Genomic DNA, 26072 nt, shown 5'->3' with positions numbered 1-26072 from the left:
TAAAGAATTGTGTCATGATTAAAGAAAGACCTTTTTGTTTCAATGGAGAATGATCATATATTTTTATTTATTCCCACCTTTATTATTTTTACAAATAAGTCAAGGCAGAAAACATCCATCATATCTTCCTTGTAATCATACATCACCTACATCTGTAGGCAACTTGTTCATAAATTGCAAATAATGTTAAGCCTTCAATCCATTATGATTTCTGTTTTAAAGCAATACTGTATATGTAAGTACCAAACGTACTTTAGGACATCTGATGATTTTAGCCATGACTCTGATGTACCTACTACCATTGAGGTTAACATTTTGTTTTTTTGCTTTTTTGCTTTTTTTCTTAGCCATGGTAGCCCTTATTGTAAGAGAGCTGGATTTTGTCTAGCTTATGATTTGTTGAAGATTAAACCCCTAATAAGTTCCATGAGCAAATAACTTAAAATGGTAAATTCTATGACTTATCACCCTTCCCTCCCCTCTTAGCCCTTGCTTATAAGATAAACGCAGTTGTGTTGAACTGTAAGTATGCAAGAAATGTTACATAAATAGCAGTAAGAGGCATCTGCCCCCTTGGAAAAGGGACATAATAAAGCAGTATATGAATACAGATATTACACTAACTGACTAGAAATAACTGGCTGACCATTTGGGAGACAGGAAAGGTATCACCACTGTGCTCCAAGCCTACGAAACCAGCATGTCTCTACTCCATTTACCAATTTTTAATGAAATGTAAGCACAAACTCCACTGAGTTCCTTTAACTCCTTTAGCTTCAGCTGAGAGTCCTCTAGATGGGTCTCCAGGACAATAAAACGTGCTTTAATAGGCGGCAGAGATCGCAAGACTGATGGATCCAGCCTTCCTGGAAGTTTTCTTACTTTCTGCAAAACAGATACATCCTCAACCGCACCCCACCCTGTAAATAGGGGAAAGGCACATCTTTTATGCCTGCAAACAGGTTTGCCTCTAGCAATGGCATTCCCCAACCCAGAGAATGTTGCAGCAGCATGTTGAATGTGTGAAGTTCTGTGTGAGTTTTGGCTGGGAGAGGGAGAAACATGGTGGCGCAGTGGTTAGAATGCAGTACTGCAGGCTAACTCTGCTGGCTTCCAACTGTCACAGTTCAGCAGACCGATTCTCACAGGCTCAGGGTTGACTTAGCCTTCCATCCTTCCAAGGTCGATAAAATGAGGGCCCAGATTACTGGGGGCAATATGTTGATTCTGTAAATTGCTTTAGAGAGGGCTGTAAAGCGCTGTGAAATGGTATATAAATCTAAGTGCTATTGCTATTTTATGTTATTTTTGTGACTCCCCACTAATTTTGATTAGTTTAGCAGACAATAAGGCTTGAGGAGAGACTTGGCATTGTACTCTCGCTGCGTCAGACCTCCTTGGTTGATGACCCAACCCTGGCAATGTTGGTGTTTCTGCAGTTGTATCTCTCAGAGTGCTCATACATGGGGAGAAAGGAGCACTTTTCACAAGGTCTTGTTCAACATTTTGCACAAAGTGAACATCAAATATGGGGATCCTTGAGGAAAACTGGCCAGAGCAAGTCAATGGGCCAATACACCTCCTGGCTTATGCTGGGCATGACATACCTGAATTATTTTTTTTCTGAATGCTTACCTCTTCTGTTGCAGAAATAGGAAGGAAACTTGGCTTCTTCCAACTCTCCTTATTTTTCCCATGTTGGAAAAAGCAAGGAAATGCAGAATGGGTGAGCCGGCAGTCTTCAATATGTATGTAGGAGCTCCACTACACGAGACTGAAGGGCTGTTTAATTCAGCAGGAAGTAACAGGCCAGAAGATACCCCTGAGAACCCAAGTCGGACTTAAAGGACTCCCCCCACTTCTTAATCCCAGAAGGTCCAGGTATTGGGACTTACTTCCATTGAAATGTGAAGCTGAATAGTTATAGCAGAGGCCAAGGATATCTCGTTAGTGTGAAATCCATTAAGGACTCTACATTTTCTTTATGTGTCCTAAATCTCCTATTAACTATCCCTGGATTGCCTTAAATTCTTATTGCTGTGTGAATGTTTTGCTACCATTCAAGCTTTTCCGCCTTTATGATATCACATTATCTGTCTTTCAAGCTTAGAAAGCCCAAAGTACTGTACATTCCCCTCTTAAGAATTATTTCCCAGTTTGTATCATGGATTTAAATTTAGGAGGTTTTGCATCACTGTCTCATTCACAGTTATCCCGTCTGGAATTTTATTGCTCATTCACCATGTCTGGAATTTTTTTTGTCTTTTTATATATCCTTGTGAATAATTTGGGATCATCTGAAAGCCCACCCATTTCATTACTCGGAACAGGGTCATTACCTATCTCTTTTAAGAACTCGGCTACGTGAGACACACATTTCAGAAACAAACTCACTAACAACAGCTGTTGAAAAAAGGAAGGTAACCATTTAATATTCTTATTTCCAGACATAACACATCACATATGAATTCTGCGCCAGGAGAGCACAGCCAAGCAAGGCAAGGACAGAGCTGAGGTGGAGGGATGGGGGTTCATTCTTTGTCCCCACAACAACAGACTGTCACTACTGTGTACATTGTGGCCTGGTTAGGGAGGGTTCTATTAGCCCTGCCTTCGGTCCACTTGGCACCAAGAGAAAGTTCAGTTTTGCTGAGATAGGCAGTCCCTGCTTACATATAGCAGGGGGAGGACAGTCACGTATGTTTGGAGGCTGCAAGGAAGACGGGGCTTCATAAGGCAAATCTTCAGGGCGCCAGATACAGTTAGATGGGAGCCTCCCCACACGAGTAATGGCAAGAAGGAAGGAGTAGGAAGGGGTGGGAAAGAGCTGGGACATCTCCTTGCCCTGGGCATCTTGGTTGGCTCCACCTTCAAGTAGGGAGGACATGAGTGGCAGAATTTTAGGAGCAGCTTCTTGCCCCTTTCTGCCCCTCAGAGCTTTAGCTAGGACAAGTCTCCCCTCAATATGCTCACCCTCCTGGGCCAGGAGGGGGACACGCAGAGGGGACAGAGCCCCCCTCATTATCTTATCGAGGCATCACTTGGGAGGTCATGATCGGGCTCCTCTGTTTCCTCATTTGGGGCTGATTCACGGTTCGGTACCGGAGTAAAAGCAGGAGATTTTCTGAAAGAAAAAAAGGGCGAGGGGGGAGGTCACATGGGCACTAGGCCTAGGAAAAGAGGGAAGAGGCCTCAAAGGGCTCAGACACAGGACTCAAGAAGCATCAGGCCATAAGACAAGGGCACGGGTTGCATGGAGAGACTTGGCTGAAATGTTAGAGTTGCGTCATAGCTAGAGTGGACGCTGTTGAAGAGCACAAAGAGGGGGCTGTGGGGGGCAAGGAGGGAGCTTCATGGGGTTCTTGCTAAGCCTAGGATTACAGTTGGGTGGGAAAGTCAAAAGTCTTCCCCCAGCCTAGTGCTGCATTGAATTCATTGTCCCATAAGCTAGTGCAAAAGCCTGGCTGATAAGTGGTGCTCCTTTTGCCGATGAAAGTTGTTGTTCGACAGCGATTGCATCTGACAAGACTGCATCACCTTCTAGAGACACATGGCACGAAACACAACTCCTGCAAGTCTGCAAGGGGGGGTTTTACAGCCAATCACTCAGAAACCAGCTCAAATTTGCCATTCCCTTCCCCCCCCCTTTTGATGTGCTCCCCTAACACAGAATTCCAGAAATCCACATTGGCTGGTCTCATCTCTAGACCCTTCTGCACCTCTTAGTGCTGTCTGAGCTCATATGACTTAACCCCACCCCACACCCTACACTGCCATAGCCCCCAGCCCCACAGGCACTTACCTGTCTCCAGACTGGGTGATGAGGCGACGACACGTCTCCATCTGCACATCCAGCCCACGCTTCATGCTGCACATCTCCATGTATTCATGCAGATGCCGGTTCATGTCATTCTTTGCTGTTGCTAATTCCAGCTAAACAAAAGGGTAGCAACAAGAGGATTATTCTGCCAACAATATTGGGGACATTACACTATCTCCTGCTGCTCTCAAAGGGGTTGGTTGTACCTATGTTGCTGGCCAGGCATATATTCTCTTCTCCCACCCTGTAGCTCAACTTTGTCACATACATACCACGTTTCCCTGAATATAAGACCCGGTCTATTATTTTTGGTGGCACCAAAGGACACATTAGGGTTTAATTTCAAGGATATACGGTATCAGGGTGATCAGCCGGCCGGGTGAGCCCCCCACACACACACGCACAGCAGGCGGCGAGCACACAGGGACTGACAGTGTCCGGCAGCTACTGCAGCTCACCGACCCCTTGGAATAGTGCAGGTAAGGCCAAGTGCGTAGGCAGAGGCAGGGGGGGGCAGACAATCTGGACGTGCTGCACGGCCACCTGGCTTGCTCAAACCTCACATGAGCCTTCTGTGTGACAGGTGGCTGCTTAGCACATCCAGATTGCCTGCCCCCCATGCCTCTGCCTCCACCTGCTGCCGGTGCCATCTTGCGAGCCTCCCGCGAGCCAGCGGTCACGCATCATATCCAGATCGCCTGCCTTCCTCCCGCCTCTGCCTCCACACTTGGACTTACTTGCACTGCGCAGGCTGCAGCTGGACACCGTTGTCCCCTGCGGGCTTGTCACCTCTTGTGCTGGCCACGCCCACCCACCCCTCCTCCAAGTTTATTTTGGGGTAGGGCTTATATTAAGAGCACACTAAAAATCGGGGTCAGGCTTATTTTCTGAGTGGATCTTATTTTGGGGGAAACATGGTACATACATACATATATACAGACAGACAGACAGACAGAATTTCCTCTGTGATTGTCCTTCAGTGCAATGTTTTTTTCATTTGTATATAAAAACTGATTTCATCATAGCCATACTCTAGTGTGACCAGGAAATAAGCTACCCTATGTTCTAGAGAGCTTACATTTAGCCAAAACTTTATTGCACCTCAAATCTGTGGCGGCAACAATTGGACACCCAGCGTCGAAGGATATTCCTCTTTAGACAAATGCTTTTGGAATTCTTAAAAGTTCAGACATTGTACCAATACACATTTTGTTTTAACCACAATATGCCAAAGATATCAGAAGCTGCTTTATATGTAATTCTAGGTCAAAATCAAACCACATTATGCATTGTGTAAACCAACTGGCAAGTTTCCGTGAGTAATTTATCTAAGTAGGACACACACTGATTTTCATTTTTTTCATTTTCAGTAATGGTTTTTCTTTTTCTAGAGAGATTTCACTGCTTTCTTTCATTATTATTTTTCTTTTTGCCATTGCCATCTAGCTTTTCTAAGCCAGTACATGCCAATGTTAATAACTATGCCAGTTTGCAAGCTTCGTATTTGATAAGCTGAAGGCAACTTGTTTCCCTTCCTTTAAAACCTGACAGATATTGTTCTTTCCCCACCTCAATTTGGTCAATGGTTTCTTGATATTCTTTCTCTCTGCTTTTGAAGAGTGACTCTGTGTCCTTGATCACTTTCTCCAAACTGTCATCTGACTGCTGAAGGAGGAGAGAGAACAGATACCATTCATTAAAACCAAGGTATAGAAGGAGTCACTCCTATCACAGGGCAGAAGAGACCATATAACCATTATTTCTCTTTTAAAAGTCATTTATTATGTTGTTTCCAGAAAGGCAATTTCACCCGAGAGTTAGCGCAACGTAAGTTTGGGTAAGCTAAATTCAAGGTGTAAATCAGGAAAGTTCCTTTTTCACTTTGCCTCAACCATGATCTTGCTGGTTGACATCAGACAGATCACTTTCCCTGCCCTTTTGCAGCAGAGAGGCCACAGCTGGAGGTGGCTCCAAGAAATAAATATACGTGCAGCTGTTCAAAACTTCATATGCACTATACAACAATGAATAGTTGTATTCAGTGCTTTTTTTGTAAAAGAAAAAGGTGCCGGAACTCACACATGTCATACAACCCGCCTTGCCTACCCTTCAAGCTTCCATCCAAAAAAGGTGCCGGAACTCCGTTCTGAGAGTTCTATGAGAAAAAAAGCCCTGGTTGTATTTCAAGATCCTAAAAGCAACACTGGAAAATGTGGGAGGTGGGAAACAATCTTGGGAAACTGAGTTCTCATTTCTGGCACATTTTCCAATTCCTAGGTTACTTATAGTGTTTTTAAGGCTTACTGTTTCAACATGCTTTGCTTCAGGCTATTCTTATAGATCAGGGGTGTCAAACTCAATTTCATTGAGGGCCGCATCAGCACTGCGGTTGCCCTCAGGGGGCCGGGTGGGCGTGGCTGGAGTGCGTATGGCCTACTGGGTGGGCGTGGCTCTAAATCGTTCGCATCAAGGGTGCCTATGGGGACCTGGGCAGGAGTGGGACAGATCTGAGGGTCTCTGGCAGAAGGAGGGTCTCTGGGCCAGGGCCAAGGCAGTGGGGGCCGTTCCCTCACTGTTTCCAGGATGGCTTCACGGGCCACATGAAACCACTTCGCGGGCCGGATCTGGCCCCCGGGCCTTGCGTTTGACATGTCTGTTATAGATAGTCTAGATGCCTCAGCTACATCAAAATGCTTTCCACGACTACAGGCAATCTGGAGCAATCAGAACAGAACCTATCATCATTTTCTTTAAAATCTTCAACTGCTTTTGTACCTTGCTCTACACTTTCAAGACATCTCTTCCAAAATATCTGCAAAACACTGAGAGAGATTTCCTTCACCTCCCCATTTTAACCTCTCATAAGGTAGAAAGGAAACAATACATGAACTAAATGCACCCAATTAATTCCCTGATTGAAAGATTTAAACCTTGCCTCAACTTAGCACTTTCATCATTACTCTACTTAGGCTTCCTTTCTCATCCCACTATTTTTCTAAACTGGTTTAAAAATTGGTAGCCATAATGCTAACTGGAACAAAACATTGAAAGCACATTATGACCTTATTAAAACATCCACACAGATTACTAGCTACCTATCTAATCTGCCTAGATCAGGGGTCTTCAAACTTGGCCCTTTTATGACTTGTGGACTTTAATTCCCAGAATTCTTCAGCCAGCGTGCCTGGCTGAGGAATTCTGGGAGTTGAAGTCCACAAGTCATAAAAGGGCCAAGTTTGAAGACCCCTGGCCTAGATGCTAAGAATAACAGAACAGAAGCCTGTTCTATGAGTTAGATAGCAACGGAATGGAATGGAATGCAATGGAACGGAACGGAACGGAACAGAATAGAATTCTTTATGGTCAAGTGTGATTAGAAACACAAGGAATTTGTCTTCGGTGCATGACCTCGCAGTGTACATGCAAAACATCAAAGTAATAATAATAACCATAATAATGATACCAATAGAGCAGGTAGTAGAACAGATGAGAAGGATAAAAGTAATAGAGTCATACCACATGGGTAATATACTTACCTGTGTTTTCCCGAAAGTAAGACCCTGTCTTACTTTCTTTTGGGCTCTGAAGTAAGCACTAGGTTTTACTTTTGGGGAAGGCTTACTTTTTGCCCGTACCAGCACCGGTAGGCCCAGTGCGCAGGGGTGGGGGTAGGGCCTGTGCATGGGGTGAAGAAGCAACGCGGCAGTGAAAACATGGTGGTGGACCAGTTGCTTCCCTCCGCTTGCCAGACACCTGACAAAGCTGCGCAGGGTAAGGTTGCCGCCCTCGCCCCCACCCAGATGCCTCCCCCAAGCGTTTTTTTTTTACTAACCTGCCTTTCAGCTGCATTGTGTTTTTCCATTAGCTTCTCAGCCTTCGCCACGTGTTTGTGGGACTACCAGTAAAAAAAAAAAAAGTTCAAATCAGACTTTCTAACTTTTCACGAGATCTCAAGAGATTAGAAATCTGATTGAATTTTTTTTTTTACCAGTAGTCCCACAAACACGGGCGTTTGCCACCTGATGCGTCATGCTCAATGCCGCTGCCGTGAGGCTGCGGAACAAGCTGGGCAGCGGTGAGGAACCAATATACTGGTACCGTGGGTCATATCCCCCCCTCCCCCATCGGCTTGCAGGCCCTTAAGTAGGACTTACTTTTGGGGGGAGGGCTTATATTAGGCCCACCCCCCAAAAAATCAGCTGGGGCTTAATTTGTGGGGGCAGGTTTACTATCAGGGAAACACGCTAAACATAAGACAGAACTGTGGAAATTAAGTATTTAGCAGAGTGAAGGCACAAGGAAAAAACTGTCTCTGTGTCTAGTTATTTTGGGATGCAATGCTCTATGGTGGCATCCCAAGGGGAGGAGCTGAGGATGTCAACTCCTCCCCTCATCACATTTATTTTTTTATCTATCACATTTATATTTTATTTTTTATTGTTAGTTTATGTAAATGTGATTTATCTACCACATTTATGTAAATGTGATAGATAAACAACCAACCAACAGAGAAGCAGTGTGATACAATGGTTAAGCAGTTGGACTAACCCTGGGGAGATATCAGCCGTGGAAGCTTTTGAGTGACTTTCAACCAGTCACTCACTTAGCCCAACCTACTTTCCAGCATTGCTCTTTTTTAAAAAAAGGAAATTAAAATATGTATACTCCAGAAACCAAAGAAATCTATTTATTCAAACAACTTGGTCAGAAAGTTGACATGTGCTCTGTACACACGTGGACGTATGCCAAACACACAGCCATCCTCACCATCCTAAAATGCACAGTATAGCACTTAACACTTATTTATTTATTTTATTTTAATCCCATTTATATCCTGCCCTTCTCCGAAGACTCAGGGCGGCTTACAATCTAAGCACAAATCAATGTGCTTAGCAATAGCCTTCATTCTATGTATATGCCTGCTTATTAGGGCTTTCACAACCCCCCAAGCGGCATTATTACAAAGTCAGCTTATTGCCCCCAAAAATCTGGCTCCTCATTTTACCTACCTCGGAAGGATGGAAGGCTGAGTCAACCTTCAGCCTGGTGGGATGCGAACCTGCACTAATTGCAGGCAGCTGGTGTTACTTAAGGAGGCATTAGCCCACTGCTCCACCAAGCCTCTTAGACTTATATATTGCTCCACAGTGCTTTACAGCGCTCTCTGAGTGGTTTACAACAACAACATATTGCCTCTAACAATCCAGGTCTTCATTTTATCGACCTTGGAAGGAAAGAAGGCTGAATCAACCTTGAGCCTGTCAGGATCAAACTCCTGGCAGTGGGCAGAGTTAGCCTGCAATATAGCATTCTAACCCTTCATCACCATGGCTCCACCATCACGGTATAGAAATGAGTCAAAGAACTCGGTAAACCATAGGAGAGGTCTCGTGCAGAAGTGAAGGGGGCAGAATCTGGAGATGACAAAAAGGACTGCTTGGAAGACACAAGCCATATGTTACCTCTCCTTGTGCCTCAGCAGCGGCAATAGCATAGCCAGAGAAATCTTCCCACAACAACAGTGTTTCTTCCGTCTCCTCCCAGGTGAGGCTGTCACAGTCATCTTCAAAATCATATTCCCTCCTGAGGATAAATTGTAAATCAATGGAGAGAATAGGTAAAAAAATGCTACAATAAGAGAAATGACTGCTACATTTTCTTCCATTTCCTGTTAGACATGCCAGGTTTGGGCAAAACCTTCTGGCCCTCTCTAATTCTGGAATGGATGTTTCTTGCATGTGGTGTCCATATGTAACTCAGGAGTTACAGCAATTGGGTACCAGTCCCTGTTTCCCAGGGCACACACACACACACACACACACACACACACACAAAGATGGAAAGCTTCCAGCGTGAAGTTGGTTTCTCCAAAAGAAGCATCTATGTGATTCTTGAATGGTCCCACAATAGATCAGACTGTACAGAGGGCCATTCTCCTTTCCAAAACACAGGAGAGTCATTCAATTTTACAAGACAAAGTTGCAGGAAAAAGGAAGAGCCTCTTATATATTTTTTTAAAATGGCCCTTTTTTTAACAGTAACAAGATTCAAATTCAGTAGTGTTGTTTAAAAAGCTCCCCCCCCCCCCAGAAATTGGATAGGCAATTCCTGAACATGAGTTTGGTGCTTCTCTTTCCCCATCCCGCTTACGGGCAGGCCTCACTCACAACTGATTCAGCATCCTCTGCATCTCTTCATTGATGCTTGCAGTGGTCTCATCCTCTTCTTCCTCTTCTACTTTTTTGGGGGCCTCACTCTCAGAGAGGGAGGTGTCCTCATCACTGACCATCTTTCGCTCCCGTTTCCGCCCCACTGTAGCTGGAACCTTAATGGGAGACAAGTGCAGAGACTACAGAACGAAGTTGGGTTGGAGATGGGTGAAAAGAGATGCAAAGGGGGATGGGATGGGATGGGCGAAAAAGAGAGAAAAGGGTAGGCAGATACAGAGAAAGAGAGAGAGAGAAGCTTATTATGACCAAGTTAAAGATGATGTGATGACTAAAATGCAAGATTAGAAACCTTTATTTTTTAAAATTAAAAGCTAAGCAGCTGAAGATGGAATCGGATGGGGGAATCATATAAAGGAACTCAAATCACACATCAGAGATGGAGGCAAGAAGTCAAAACAAGACATAAGGAGAAGGAGAAAAATGCCAGGATTTGCAGTTAAGTTTTATTTTAAAGAAAAGCGTCTAACTTGGATACTTTTCCAGTTTAATGAAAAAAAAACACAACAACTAACCAACTGCTTCTGTAAAGGAAGAAGAGAAAGAAGAATGTGTGCAAAATAGTGCAAGAAAGTGAGCAAGTGAATAAGACATAGAAAGAGAGAAAGAGGGTGGGGAGGAGAGGAGAGAGACGGTGTTACAAGGACACAACACATTTTGCACCATGTCTCCCTCTCCGGCAACTTTTCCCCAGAGACGGCCCACCAAAACTGGATGGAGAGACGTTCTGGGGCTCCCTTTGTGGGAGTTGCCCTCCAATTCAACATGCCTGCCTGATTCTCCCATAGAGAGAGGTGAACACATGGAATGAAGATAGAGTGACTGGGACTTTGCCCTTAGATGTTTCGGCTCCAGATGGGAAGGGAATTGGGCGCCTCTCACCTGAAACATTTTGATCATGTCCTCGCAGTTGCGCTGTTGGGCTACGTCACACAATTTAGCTGTGATATCGATACGTCGACAAATGTCCATGTCTACCTTCATGGCCTTCTCTTGGATCTTGGTGTCCAGCTCACTAAGATTCTTAACACAGGCAGAAGAAACAAAAGAGAGAAGAATTAATTAGGCCAATCTCTCTGTAGCCCCTAGCATGAATTATTCTGCTTTGGAGGTCTCATTTAGGAACAAGGTAGGGAAGGGAACAATTGTGCATGGCATTATGTTTTATAGCCAGGCATTTGATTGGTCTCCAAGTATTATGACAGTCTGTAGTTATTCACTTGCTGTCTCTTTCCAGCCCTCTAATAAATTTAATATTAAACTTCAGTATTTGGATTTAAGACACCACATAACTCCAGTTGACTCTGGGCGGGTCAGGACATTAAAACAACCTAACAAAAACGCAATCAAAATAGAAACATTGAACATTAAAGAAGATGGTGAATCCAGAAACTAATTGTTCTGTACCAGCCTGCTACCGGCCTTGCAGAAAAGGCAGGGACAACCCCTTTACAAAGGGCAAGAGGCTGGAATTAAGCCTGCCAAATTTATTAACATAAAACAGAGCAAAACAAGACACCAACCATGAAACAGGAGCTATGAAACAGGAACTAATCAAGCGGTTGCCTTCAGCAAACCAGCCCTCCCACGCATTCCCCTTTTATACAGTTCAGGGCGTGGCTTCTCTCTGCCTCCTTCTGAGGTGCCCCATTGCCTTCCTCTGTTTACTCTTGATTGACTGCCTCCTGCATCGGGCGTCCTTGAACAGGGCCAGCTGTGGGTCATCTTCATCCACGCTGTCAGGCTCACACAGCTGGGTCTCCGTCGTGACCAGGTGGGAGGGGCCTGGCTGAGGGCTCTCATCAGCAAGATCTTCAACCCCCTCAGCAAGCTCTTCAACACCCCTCTCCTCCTCTGAGTCGTCCGACCCAACTGCCAAACCCACAGGCTGACCCTGAATCACAACACACTAATAAACAAACATAAGGGTACAATAAGGGTACCCTAGCCCAAAGCCTGGGAGAAGAGCCAGGAACGCCACCAGGAGTCAGTTTTTTTTTGGGGGGGTGCGTCAGACTGTACAAGCATGGCTTGGGAATAGCATGCTCACATTACTCATCAGTCCTTTGAAAACGACCAGCTCTGCTTTTAGCTTCTCCACCTTCATGGCCAGCTCCTCCTGACATGCTTCTGCTTCTTGGGCTTCCTGGTTGAGAGACAAGAGATACATAAGTGAAAACAGGAACCGGGACAAAGGCAGGCTGCAGAGAATGGGAAGAAAAGGAGTAAGCCTTACCTCGTGTAGCTCGGTCACTTGGTCCTGCAGCTGAACCCGCAACGTGTACTCCTCTTCCCACCTGCGAAGTCGAACAGGCCAAGGCTATGAGAATGGATTTGACCCCAGAGGGTGCCGTGATCCAAAAGCCACCATCCCCGACTCCTCGCTCCCCACCGCAACCTGGTCACAGCGGAGGAACTTTAAATGGATGTCATCTAGAGAACAGAAGTGCTGCAAATAAGTACGGTTACCCCACTGGAATGTGTTCCTAGGACAGGTGGGAGACTCACCCCGCGTGCTTATCTCATCTTGATCTGGATTCATTGGCTACTCTCCACCTCTCAATTGAGAAGAGTAACCACAAACTATGTTTAGCCACTGCAGCACGCTCAGAATATACGGTCATGACAGATGGTCCCCGCCTTTCATCCCTGCAATGCTGGATCAGGCCGATGGGCATGTCTAAATGCAGGAGTTTTCCCCTCCTTTCTTCCGCATCTATACCTGGCACTCAGCTGTCTCTGGCCTACAGAGTATCAGTTTTCTAATGCCAACTAACTGGAGCAAATGCTTCATAGCCATTCTTATCTCCATAGGATATTAAGTCAGCCAGAAGAGCCTTTGTCTATATTGAAGCAATTCCTTTTTGTTGTAACACATTCCCTGGTAGAATAGTAGAAAGCTCTGGACTTGGGAGAAAACATCAATCAAATGCAACTCTACAAAGGAAAGAAAGCAAAACAGAGATTTGGAAAACCTAAGGGTGAAGGAACGGAACCTGAAAAATCCAGAAATGCATAATTGTATCCCAGCCCATGATAAACAAGGGCAGAGACAGAGATCACTTTTCATCTGACAATAAGAAGCAAGTTTTTGTACTAACAACAGACTTGAAAAAGTACAGCTCAAAGGCACAGCACACATTCATGAGGCGTCATGTGAATTTCCAGAAGCTAACACTGAGAGACAGTTTGGTGCAGTGGTTAAAGCAGACAAGCAAGAATAGGGAGATTTGAATCCTAGTCCTGCCTTAGGCAAAAAGCCAGCCATGGGCCAGTCAGCTCTCTCAGCTCTAGGAAGGAAAAAAATGGTAAACCACTTCTAAATATTTTGCCAAGAAAGCTGCAGGGATGACTGTAATCCATACAGACACTAAAAGTCAAGAATAATGAAAAGGCACATGCGCGCATGAGCATGCGCGCGCACACACACACACACACACATGCGCACACAGAACGAAGAACTGGCAGAAATTATGCAACCTAATGTACACGAACATGCATATGTTACCCAACAAGTTACAGAATGTAGCTACTCTATAGATGTAGGTTTCAAATTGCTTAGTCTACTAGGCCCTTGCCAAACTAACTTTCTTTTAACAATAACATGTGGGAAGGGACATGGAATATACCATAAAATATTTTAAGAGCAAAAACTGGTTTTGATTTAAATACAAAATAAATGCTGAAAGAAATTGTGGAAGGTTTCTAACTTTTTAAAAACTCCACCACAAAATCACCACAGTATCATTAGAAATTGTAAGCCAAGAGTTACCTTGAGGTAAGATGGGCAGCCTATACATTTTATAACTAAATAAATAATAAATAACTAAATTAGAAAACAAGGGAGGCAGATTTTGCAATATGTGAAGATTTTAACATAGTTTGCCAGAATAGTCCCATCTAACACGACTAGTGCCCTGAGGTTTGATGTAAATTGAAGAATGGAAGGTAAATTAAATAAATTTGCTATGTGGGCTACAGTAGCTAGAGCCAGTACTGTATATGTAAAAAAGGTGGTTTAGACCTTGGAAAGACCGTATCATTGAGCTGCAAATAACATCTTCCATTTACAATACAAAAATTGCACCATGAAGTCTCAGAGTAGGAATGAAACCAACTAGTCATCTAGTTTTGCCTTTTATTCCAGGCTGGGGAACCCCAAAGCTCTAGTTGGATCCAATGGGAGAATTTTTCCCTATAAAAAGCAGACTCCAAGCATTTCTGAAATTTCTTTCCAATCTTGCAATTTTGAAGAGAGCATTTTACGATGAAGGTAGCTTATAGGAATCTCTTAATTGACCCCATGTCTTCTCTGTTCTGGGGGTCAACCTATTCTCCAAAGGACCTGAAGGCAGAACAAGAAGCAACCGATGGAAACTAATAAAGGAGAGAACCAACCTAGAATTAAGGAGAAATTCCCTGACAGCGAGAACAATTAATCAGTGGAACAACTTGCCCCCAGAAGTTGTGGGTGCTCTTTTACTGGAAGTTTTTAAAAAGGGATTGTACAGTGGTCTGTCTGAAATGGTATACAGGATCTCCAGCTTGAGCAGGGGGTTGGATGAGAAGACCTCCAAGGTCCCTTCCAACACTGCTATTCTGTGATTCAGTTATATAAAAGTTGTTAAGGACCAACCAAGCTACTTTATGATTCATAAACACAGTGAGTGTGATGGAAAATATGTGCTGCTTGAATTGGTTGATCTATGGTTGCAAGGCCAAGAGATGAATGCCCCAAGAGATAAACAAAGCCGTCTTACCATTCTCAGAAACTCAATAGAGGGAAAGGAATCTGGTCAGGAGAAACAGCATAAAACTAGGATGCCAGTTTTTCTTTTCCCTCCCACTCTGAACATTCTTTAAACACTGCATAAAATTAGCACCATTTTGAACTGCTCTTTTTCATCTAAAACCAAAGGCCACTTTGTCTTGCTTAGTGGAATTTTTTTATTTGGCAAAGTCCAAGGCAAATATCCTGTGGGCTGTAGGCCAAAAAAATCTGCCACTCACCCCACCCTAAAGGATCAAAACAAATGGATGATTACTCACAGAGAAAGAACACAGAAAATTGAGCAGAATATGTAAAAGAAAGAACAACTCAAGTTGAGGGCATGAAGAAGGAAGTAAACACACACACACACACACACACACACACACACACACACACACACACACAAAGAGCCTATGGGAAATATTAAGGGAGCAACAATGGCTAGGATTATCACATATCCACTTAAAAAATGTGGGTGCACAGGCATACCAGTCCAGTCCCAATCCTCCCCCTACGGATACTCTGCTGTGTATTTCAACAAAATCTCCAAGTCACATTCTATTTACCTGCAACTCTTGAACACAGCAATTTGCTGTTCTTTTTAAATATAAAAGGATTCCCATATTATGAAAAACTGTACAGGAAACTGCATGTGTCTATCTCTCCCTCCCTCCCCCCCTCCCCCACCAGACAAAGAGATGGACACAGGAGAAACTGAGGCTGCTTATACTTATAGAGTGTGACTCTCTGTGTTATGTTCAAAAGCACAAGTGACGAAATGTCAGATGCTGGCTTTTCAATACATACAAAAAGACAGCAAATTTGATTTAAACTGTTTGCAACTTCTACCTTTAGCAAATCATTCTACTTCACTAGGTTTCTGGAATAAGAACATGTTCTTTAGGTCCCTCCCAAAATTGATGTGGCCCGTGTTCAACTTTTTCATTCCTATTTTATTAACGGGTGGAAATGGACTGAGCACTGATCAAAGAGCAAAACCAATCAGACTGGAAGAATAAGCCAAGCCTTCTTCCCTTCTTTTTCTACACTCAGCCTCAACTTCTCTTTGCCCTCCCCACCAGGTTTCCATTCGCATCTGCATTGCACCATTGCCTAATAATAGTCTTACTGCAACAGACTCTCCACTTTGCACAACCCAAGAAAGCAGAGGGCAACCAACACACCATTTCCTGAACTGACTTCACCATTCACATTTCCCCCGTCTACCCCACCAAAAAAAAGCAGGGGGGGGGGGAAGGAAACCAATTCCCAACTGAGCCAAAGCAACTGAAAGAACAACCAACCATCATAGCTCTCTTCTCCACACAACCATGTGCAATTCCCTGAAGACATCATACTCTCAACAGAAAGGGTAACCAAGAAATGGGAACTCTAAAAGGTCTTCAGAATCAGTGGCGTCCAATTCAGGGGAGCCCCTCTGAACAGCACTTTTTATTCCCTGTGTTCTGGCTCTAACACGCTCCCAGATTTATAGCACAATAACTTAGTACATAATTGTAAATTCCCATAAAGACTATGTTATGCAACTGGTCTGACGCGTTCTGCTAAAAAATGAATGATTTTATAGAAATAAAAAGAAAGGAATGGGAAAATTGCATTGAGCCTTGGTGGAGCAGTGGGCTAATGCCTCCTTAAGTAACACCAGCTGCCTGCAATTAGTGCAGGTTCGCATCCCACCAGGCTCAAGGTTGACTCAGCCTTCCATCCTTCCGAGGTAGGTAAAATGAGGGCCCAGATTGTTGGGGGCAATTAAGCTGACTTTGTAATAATGCTGCTTGGGGGTGTGTGAAAGCCCTAATAAGCAGGCATATACATAGAATGAAGGCTACTGCTAAGCTTGTAAGCCGCCCTGAGTCTTCGGAGAAGGGCGGGATATAAATGGAATTAAAATAAAATAAAAAATAAAATAAATAAAATATAATAATACAATAATAGTCCTAATTAGGCAGAGAGTGGCAGTAGATGATCTCCAAACTAATGCCCAACCATTACATTCTATGACTACCTGGCTTTTTACATTAAATTCTGCAAATAAGGACAAGGGGATCACTTGCCTAGAAGCACATCTAGTCCCTGATCCAATCTATTGGTAATGATGGCTGTATGAATATCAGATTAGTTTTGGTCAACAAGAGCCACATTAAATGGCCCCTTACAGCCCAGAGCCAGTGTGAGCCTACTCACATCTCTTATATATATCTTTGCATGGATGTATAAATGTGTGGAAGAATCTCATTGTCTCAATTAAAGAGTCAAAAAAACTCACAAATGCAGCATGAGAACAATGTGACTTCAGCATTTAATATTTGCCTTGTACATTCAGTTCTCCCACAACGGAGCCAGAAAAGAGGATCATCATTTCAGATCATATTTACAATGCAGTCTTAAATTTGTTGACTAATCTCTGAAAACTTCTCGGCATTACTATATTCTACATGAGTCAAACATTACCAAGGATTGCAAATAGATTCTCATTGCCATAACAAAACTATAATTCCCAAGATTTTGGAGAAACAGACACATGAGTTGAGCAGGTACAAACTCAAAGCAAATTTATAACATAAATTGTCAAATTAGGTTACAATTGAGTAGAATTCATAATTCTGTCTTGCTAGGAAATCAAATATTTTTTTTGTGTATGTTACCTGGTGGGCTCTTTCTTATCTAAACAAATCAGGACACATCATCTGGGATTTGTTTTAGCATCACCAAATCACAATCTCTGGCTTGTTGCATTTAGCAAACTAGACTCAAAACATATTCTGAATGCTGACTTTGGCTTGTTAGAAAATCTGGAAGCAAATGCTCTCTCAATTTGCAATCACATCAAATAATTAGCTCTAATCAAGTCAAAATTAGAAATTACTGCATCCTCACACCTCACTGTAAAGATCCCAGTTTAGACGCAATACTGTCCTAAACAAGGTTTTGTAATTTGTTTAATGCTTCCAAATGGCAGAAAGAGCCATTGGGAAGCAGGCTCTCTCTTGTTCACAGTGACATTGCTATAACTAAAGCAAATCACAAAAAGGCAGTAAGCTTTATTCTAAGATTAGGTAAACATTATTAAATATGAAAAGGAGATCAAATTCTTAGATCATAAAATAAATGTGCCTTAGATGATTATCTGCTAAGCATAGTTTAAGATTAGAGAGATTTTACAATCCTTTTAAAAATCCCTTCCAATTTCAGGACTACGTTTTCTGCAGACATCAACTCTGCACAGTCATCTTAAGTCTGCACTTAGCACTTCTAACTGTCAAAACTGAAAGATTAATCAATATACATTTGGAATCTCAAATACCAACTCATTCCCTGATTTCTGCAAATGGACTCAATTTTTCTCTTGATTGTTACCTAAGGCAGGGGAGGGGAGAAAACTCTAGATCAGGTTGTTTTCCTTGTTGTGTGGAATGGTGGTGTGTGTGTGTGTGTGTGTGTGTGTATGCATACATGCCAAATCTGGATGCTGAAGGGCTGAACACAGCTAGATGCAGAAAGAACTCTTCTTCATCATAGTTCTAGCTATCCTAAAAGCAGAATTTTCTGTCCAGTGGTCTCCAGGCATGTGGGGTCAGAGAGAATCATGGGAGCTGTAGAAAAAGCATGCAATATACTTATACCATAAGCTGTAGCTTAGGAAAAAACGCATACAAAATACTTTCTAAGTGTTGTAGCAGCATCTCTCACCCCTTGCCATGTCATATGAGAATTGTGATTCAGCAGCATCTACACAATTACAGCATTCCTGTTTTTAATTTAGAGGATTGCAGTACTGCAGAATGATTTATAAGGACAGCTTTAGAAATCTGATGCAGATACAGAGTGAAACAATTGTTTATTTTCTCCTCCAGTTTGTGGTTAACATGCAAAGATCTGTCCAAGCCTCAACAAAAGAGCTACAGACTTAATTTTCTGGATAAAAATACATTGTCTAACAAGGTGACCTTGACTTCATTTCATCATATATATATGCAAACCCAGATTGCATCTGAATTCTCACTCAACTGAGTTGTAGGATTCTATTCTTCTTTTTTCTGAACCTTTTCAACAACTATTTTCAACAAGATCCAAAGAAGGAGGATTTAGAGTGATAAAATATTTCCTAATCCAATAATCTCTCTTCGTACCTGGGAAAGATAGTATCTACCTACAGTTTAGATTAGAGGTATCAATTAATGTAAGATGAATCAACAATATTTGTCCCTACAAATATTGAACTGAACTGAAGATGCTTCTTGAATGGGAAGCGGAATATTTTCAAGGGAAAAGAAAGTCCAGTTGCCTTTTGAAAAAATAAATAAATATTTGGGATATTTGTCCCTACACTTTAATCTCACTTATTATTGGAATATTTATATAATACTAATACTATTATTGGGATGCAATGACTCAGTGGGTTAGGATGCTGAGCTTGTCGATCAGAAGGTAAGCAGTTTGGCGGGTCAAATCCTGAGTGCTGCGTAACAGAGTGAGCGTCTGTTACTCGTCCCAGCTTCTGCCAACCTAGCAGTTCGAAAGCACGTAAAAATGCAAGTAGAAAAATAGGGACCACTACGGTGGGAAGGTAACAGCGTTCCGTGCGCCTTTGGCGTCTAGTCATGCTGGCCACATGACCACGGAGACGTCCTCGGACAAGCGCTGGCTCTTTGGCTTTGAAATGGAGATGAGCACCGGCCCCTAGAGTTGGAAACGACTAGCACGCACGTGCAGGGGAACCTTTACCTTTACCTAATACTACTATTTAATTAAAATATAATACTGTAAACTATTTTCAGGAAACATTAATTGCATTTTTAAAAGTTTAAATCCTTATCAACCACTATACTGATTTTGCTGCTTCAGATACCAATATATCACTGGTCAACCCCATTTCCACACGCCAAGAAGTTCATATGTTTTGTATGTTAATTTGTAGGTTAATTACCTACAAAATAAAAATGCACGGAAATGAATTCCTATGAATGAAATTACGAAGGAGGTGAAGTTGGTGCCTGGTCCGCATCTGCTCATTCATTGGAAAAGACCCTGTTGTTCGGAAAGAATGAAGACAAAAGAAGAAGGGGAGAGCAGAGAATGAGATGGTTATACAGTGTCATTGATGCAGTGAACATGAATTTGGGCAAACTCCAGGAGACAGTGATGGACAGGGGGGCCTGGAGTGCTGTGGTCCATGGAGTCACAAAGAGTTGGACATGTCTTAGCGACTGAACAACAGCAACAACCTCGACAGCCCCCTACCTCTCACTTGCAAGCCCCACAGAGAAGGATTCCAAGTAACAGGTTAAAGAGCAGAAATATGATTCATGGTTCTTGCATACATGTTTGAACTCTAAAGTTTTCACTGGAATCAATTTGTAAAGTTCTAGTTTGTGGAACCCAGAAATGTGATACTAATGAAGTGTCCTACACTTTTCAATAGGGCCTCTGGAAGGCGATTCAGGAGAAGGGACTTGCTTCAATCTGAGCAAAGCACTTAACTGTATCCAAACGCTGCCAACAACAACCGTCTGTTTTCCTCTCACTTAACTTGTTGGGAAAGGCAATATACGGATGGGAGAAGTGGAGCTTCAGTACTGTTCTGAAAGAGCGATGAATCATGAAACTCAAGATAATGACAGCAATCACATTGAAATTAGTTGCAAGTATTTTGCTAATTTGGGTAAAAGCATACATATAGTGACAGATCATAATCTTGGTCTTTTAATCCAGGACTGGCCACTTGAATGTCTTATAGGATAGACAGCCAAGAGGATGCTGGTGCAGAAAGCTGACTTGTATTTATTTTTTGACATAAACATGACTAAAGTGCAAGCGTCATGTTTATAACAGAAACTAAGCATAACTGACTTTTATTCGGATCCAGTGATTTTAAATAATAATTGCTGTAGTACAGCATCTAGCCATTTTTCTGGGAACTTTGGAATATTGATCATTTAGTAAGAAATGCACAATTGCTTGTTTAGGATCAAGCTGAGTCGTTTATGATTTAACAGGGAGATTAGCTCCAACCTTCAGGTGAGGGACGGTTCCAGAGTGCTTGTGTGACTGATCCAATTTCAGTATCTCAGCATGTGCATAAGCAGTCTTAATGGGCAGTAATACTGGATCTCTGATGTAGAAGAGCACAAGAATGTGGTAAAATATTTGGGAATGGTAAGGGATTAACACAAAATCCTCAATGAAGTAAAAGTCTGCCAGATCAATTCTCTGTAGATAAAGATCTAAGGTTCTTTGCTTGATTCCACTCCAAACTGTTCAAAATCCAGCATTGATACAGATAGGAAGGTAAACCAGATCTGACATATTCCGATTCTTCCATTGGAAAGTACCGTATGTCTATCAGTACAAGATGAGCCAAGGACTCTCCTCCAATTATTTGATGCAGTCCTTTAACAGAATGGGCTTCCAAGGAAACATCCAAAACAAAGGAGTGTTTTTGAAACTGAGCAGGCAGCAATGAGAATAGATCTCAGAAATGTACAGTAGATTGAACTGCTCATGCACAGCAGTATCATTATACAGACAACACTGTGTGCCATACTGCAGAAGGCATAATACTTCAGCTTTGAGAAATTTAATTGGTGAAGGAAGAAAGCCCACAAACAGCAAATTATATCATTTTATTCTTTCCTGAAAGTGGAAGATATCTCAGCTTACATCAGCATTGGGATTCTTTTTTTTAAAAAAAAAAACTGTGCCAGTTCTGTTATATAGACAAATATCTCAGACTTTGAAATTTGGCTAACTTTCAACAATTAGGAATCCACTCTGTCTTCATTTCTGTATATTTAATGCTTCTGAAAAAAATAATATTGCCAGAATCTCCTATCTAATACCTAATTCTATATTTAGATATAGCTGCAGAATGCAAACAAGTTTTTATTCCCTGATCGGCAATGTCTCCATCTAATGTGCATAACTAGGTTCATACACTGCTTTTGTTGAATAAAACATTATGTCGTCGTTTGCATATTATGCAAAGCCAAACATACAGACTTACGAACAACAATGGTTGGCATTATATTTATACTTTAACTATAAGCAAATAAACCCACATCACTTAGTGCTCTGTATGAATTTACTGCCTTAATTTCCTTTTGCCAACAGACGTGACTTGACCATTTTTGTAAGGGATAGCCAGTGAGATTCAAGGCTGAACAAGGATTTGAACCTGACGCTTCTTATTGTCTAAAAAGGGAAGACCGACTTCAGTATATTTAAATACCCGTTTACATTGCAAGCCCTGTACATTTCCTTATCTCTTCTGTTTCAGATTGATATTCACTTTATTAAATATAGTATATATGGTAATACTTGGTTTTACTATTTTGTGGGATGCTCATTTCCCAAGGGGTTTTTTGGGGTGCAGGAACGTACTAATCAAAAGGGGGGAAAAAGACAGTAACAAATCTAGATTTGAAGAAAAGCTAAGTTGAAAAGCCTGGATGAGAAAAATATGTTAGGAAAAAAAATGACTTAGCAGAGGAAAGCTGAGATGGGCATGCCACCATGGGGCTGACCCCCCCAAAAAAGATCCTTTTGCTTGGATCACCTGCTGCCTCTAATGGCACAGTAGAGGGAGAAACTCTGCAGAGGATCTGTAGGTAACTGTAATAACTGAACACATTTCTGTGGAAGAATTTCTTCAAAAGAGCTCTCTGCCTTCACACCCCTTCGCCCAAAGTGTACCTGTTATATATTTGACTGTACTTTTTCTTAAGTGACTGCTATAGAAAGCTATTTAATGTTTTCCTTCCAGGGACTTTTTTTTGTTGAAAATCTGCTCCTGGCTGTTTTCCACTTGTGTGGTAAAGACATATTTGTAGCCTGTAAAGAATGTTAGGCTTCAGCAAATCCTATTTGCAGAAGCTGTTTTGAACTGAACAAAAGAAAAAGTTAGAGGACCCACTAACATTCGATTGATTTGTTCAAATATATCTCGTCATTCCCTGAAACTTGTCTTAACGTAGGTGACAAGTTCCTCAAACTAAGAATTCAGCCATTGCTAATATAAATAAATTGAAGCTGTGCACGTCTCCTGCGTGCTACATGTGCAGGATATAAATAATACAGTACTCCTCTAACAGTAATATTGCATACTGAGATCTTGCTGAGAGTTAAATTTCTGCACCTTCCTCTCCCTTCTCTGCTCAGCCAGCATCTGCCAGTGGCAAAGATGTGACTGAGACCGGAGAATAGTTAGGTAGGAACTGATGCAGTCCTAGCTTTGTGGTGTTTCATCAAGACAATGGCGAAGAAATGGAGAAGGCACAAACAGAGAGGACTTAAAAGCAAAGCAAAAGAGACTGACCATACTTCAAGCCGGAACTTTTTTTCTTATGGGTTTTTTTGTTTTGTTGTTGTTCCAAGAAAGAACAAGGCCAGGGGAGGCTGTGCGACTATTTCCCCCTCTCTGAGAGACACCAATGCGCTCAGGAGGAGAAGTGATGCTTCATTCTCCTCTTCCAATGAAAAGTCTCCAAAAGCTTAGATTCTGCCCTAAAATAGCATCCTACCAAACAAGTTTCTATGAAGGCCATAACGGAACAAGCTATTCTCTTCCTTGTTTTTTGTTTACTCTTAAAGCTAGGATAGGCATTTCAAGGGTTCACAGAGTAGAAAGTGCCCCCAATGCCGGTTTTGGAGATTCCCCATGATGGCAGTGATCACTCAGTGGGGACAGAAGGTTCCCCAAAGCAGCCTTTTAAAACTTTCACAGCTTCCCTGACCGCAGCCAGCCCCCCCTCTCTTGCCTCTTCACCTCACCTGCGCTTGTATTCATCCCGTTCCCTCTTCACCTTGGCCAGGACATTGTAGAGAGCCCGGATTTCAGGGGTGATAGTGTCTATCTGCACCCCAACTCCATCCGGGTGCATCCAGGAGACCCCAGGCCCCTGAACCAGCGTAGTCTCTAGGCCTGGCCCCAGACGGCGAGCCTGCGAGAACGACCAGATGGTCCCAGGCAGGAAGCGGGAGGATGCGGAGAAAGCGCTGCCGGGCAAAGAAGGAGACTGGCAAGAAGTGGGGGTGAGCGGTGCTCCCGGAGGGTGGCAGCTGGGGGAATGCAGCACCCTCGACGTGCTGCTGCCCAGTCCCACCGGCCGGCTGCCGCTGCTACCCGCGCCGCTCAAGGAGAGTCCCAGCGGGCGGATGGGGCTGATGAAACCGGTCTGGACGGCTTGGTCCCGCCGCTGCAGGCTCCCCCGACGGGCTCCCCCTTCCTCCAGGGCCTGCTGGAGCTGCTTTTCCAGCTGCCGGTTGCGGCGCTCCAGCTCGTGCACCTTGGCGAGGAAGCATCGGAAGCGGAGGTTGAGGGTCTTCAGCACGTTGATGTTGGAGCCCAGGTCGTTGCGGAGGGCCATGGCGACCGGCGGCGCCGGGAAGGAAGCGCCGGCGGCGAGGGAAGCCGGCGGGGCCAGCTCCCTGTCGAGCCCGTCCCCCTGGGGCTCGTGGGGAAGAAAGGGGAGGGCCGGCAGCTGCTGGCGCTGGCGCTGCTCGGGCCCCGCGGCGCCCAAGCCCTGCTGCTCCTGCTGCAGGAGGAAGAGGTTGGGGCCGAATAACGGGTTCATGGCTCCGCCAGCCGTCCCGCAGCTGCGACAGGGAAGGGGGGGGGGAGCGAAGCGGCCGCTGGGCGGAGAGGCGCAGCCCAAGCAGCCAATCCCCGCCGCCCGCCGCGGAAGAGGGCGGGAAGGCGCCCCGAGCTGCGGAGGGAGGGATGCGGCGCTGGACGACCGAGGACGGTGCGGCGTCCTGCGGGAGGGAGGGAGGGAGGGAGAGATGCGCGGCCGGCGGACTGAGGCGACCGCGCGATGGCCCGCTGACGCCGATGGCTTGGGCTGGCTCTACAGGCCGCCGCCGCTGCTGTCGCAACGGAGGATCCGGGTTGCAGCTTCTCCCGCTAAGCGTTGGCGAATAAATTGCTCGCCTACTTCAGGCAAAGCAGTTGGATCCGGGTGTTATTTTTTGTTTTTAATGTTGTTTTTTTGCATCATCCCCATCAGCTCGCACCGGAGCTATTGGAGACCAGAAGGCTGGGTAGCTCAGACCCCTAAATCAGCGTTTCCCAACCTTAGGAACTTGAAGATGCGTGGACTTCAACTCCCAGAATTCCCCAGCCAGCTATAGCTGGCTGGGGAATTCTGGGAGTTGAAGTCCACGCATCTTCAAGTTCCTAAGGTTGGGAAACGCTGCCCTAAATAGCGACAAAGGGTGCTGAACGGACTGCTGACCCTATCCAAAACCAACCCACCAACCCCCTTGGCCAGCGGCAGAGTTTAATTTACACTTGGAAAAGCAGAAAACCCAAAATGGAACAGATGACTTGTAATAATATTTAGCCTCTGAATCTTTTGAAGCAGTCACCTAGCGTCTCAGAGATGAAAGAATGACTAGAAAGCTATTTAATGGTTGCCTTTCCGGGGACTTCTTTATTTATTGAAAATCTGCTCCTGGCTGTTTTCCACTTGTGTGGTATAGACTTATTTGTAGCCTGTAAAGAATGTTAGGCTTCAGCAAGTCTTGCCTGCAGAAGCTGTTTTCAACTGATCAGAAGGAATAAGTCAGAGGACCCACTAACATTCGATTGATTTGTTCAAATGTAGCATCATTCCCTGCAACCGAATCTTACTCTCCAAATAAAGTATGAGACTTGGCATAAAAATCACAGCAGCATTAGCAGGCATTAAGAGCTGTAATTGTGATGGCTCACTTCGGGCAGACATAGCAGCATGTAGCTTGATTGTGATTTAATGTATAAAAATCCCAAGGACACCTGAGAATCTGCACAGAGTAGTTTTCTGTCCGAATTCTTTAACTTGTTCTCTGATTATCTGAACCTGGGGGGTGAACAGTGGAATACACATTTGGAAGCAACACTAACTTGCTCAGTATAGTGTAATCCCATGAAAAAGATCCTAAAAGGTATCTACTAAATGAAAAAAATAATTTTTGCACATTTTTATTCCATGTTATAGACAAACATACTGATCATTACAGAATCCAACCAAACACTCTTAATGTCCAAACAAAATAAATTGCTTTCCTTAAAAGGAGTTAAAAGACCAGCATTATCTGGAACAAAATGAGGCCCTGTATATTTACCTCCAGACAGTTTCCTGCCTTCTTTCTAGCTGCTCAATTCACATAAATTTTGTATTCTGGAATTCACACATTGTGGTTTCAGCAGTTAAAAAATATGCTGTCTTCACTGCTTTGAAGGGGAACAGCCCTC

General features: G+C 43.5%; 1 protein-coding gene across 6 annotated transcripts; it reads right to left on the bottom strand.

The window, feature by feature from the left end:
• Positions 1–2412: 2412 nt before the first annotated feature.
• IFFO1 (intermediate filament family orphan 1) lies at positions 2413–24418 on the bottom strand. Of its 6 annotated transcripts, none has more exons than XM_083351904.1 (10): positions 23609–24418; positions 12284–12344; positions 12098–12193; positions 10930–11070; positions 9988–10169; positions 9283–9403; positions 7653–7715; positions 5390–5485; positions 3803–3933; positions 2413–3124 (listed from the first exon to the last, which is right to left on the bottom strand). In XM_083351904.1, exons 1-10 carry the CDS (start codon positions 24409–24411, stop codon positions 3022–3024), a joined length of 1797 nt encoding a protein of 598 aa, XP_083208030.1. In that variant the 5' UTR covers positions 24412–24418; the 3' UTR covers positions 2413–3021. The 6 variants fall into 6 exon arrangements, with proteins under 6 accessions (XP_083208030.1, XP_083208031.1, XP_083208032.1 ...); XM_083351905.1 differs by having other exon boundaries at positions 5390–5482; XM_083351906.1 differs by having other exon boundaries at positions 9988–10145.
• Between the last annotated feature and the right edge of the window lie 1654 nt (positions 24419–26072).

This window comes from Vipera ursinii (genome assembly GCF_947247035.1).
Source record: "Vipera ursinii genome assembly, chromosome: 2".
Classification (NCBI taxonomy): domain Eukaryota; kingdom Metazoa; phylum Chordata; class Lepidosauria; order Squamata; family Viperidae; genus Vipera; species Vipera ursinii.
The sequence above is the reverse complement of the archived record's forward strand: the minus strand, read 5'-3'. Positions and strand labels throughout refer to the sequence as shown.

Coding starts and splice junctions, on each gene's coding strand:
- IFFO1 (XM_083351904.1), bottom strand. CDS start 24,411: ATGAACCCGTTATTCGGCCCCAACCTCTTCCTCCTGCAGCAGGAGCAG. Junction 5,486..7,652: donor ACAATGCAGCTGAAAGGCAG/GTTAGTAAAAAA, acceptor CTCCTCCTTCAG/CAGTCAGATGACAGTTTGGA. Junction 3,125..3,802: donor ATCACCCAGTCTGGAGACAG/GTAAGTGCCTGT, acceptor TTTTTCTTTCAG/AAAATCTCCTGCTTTTACTC.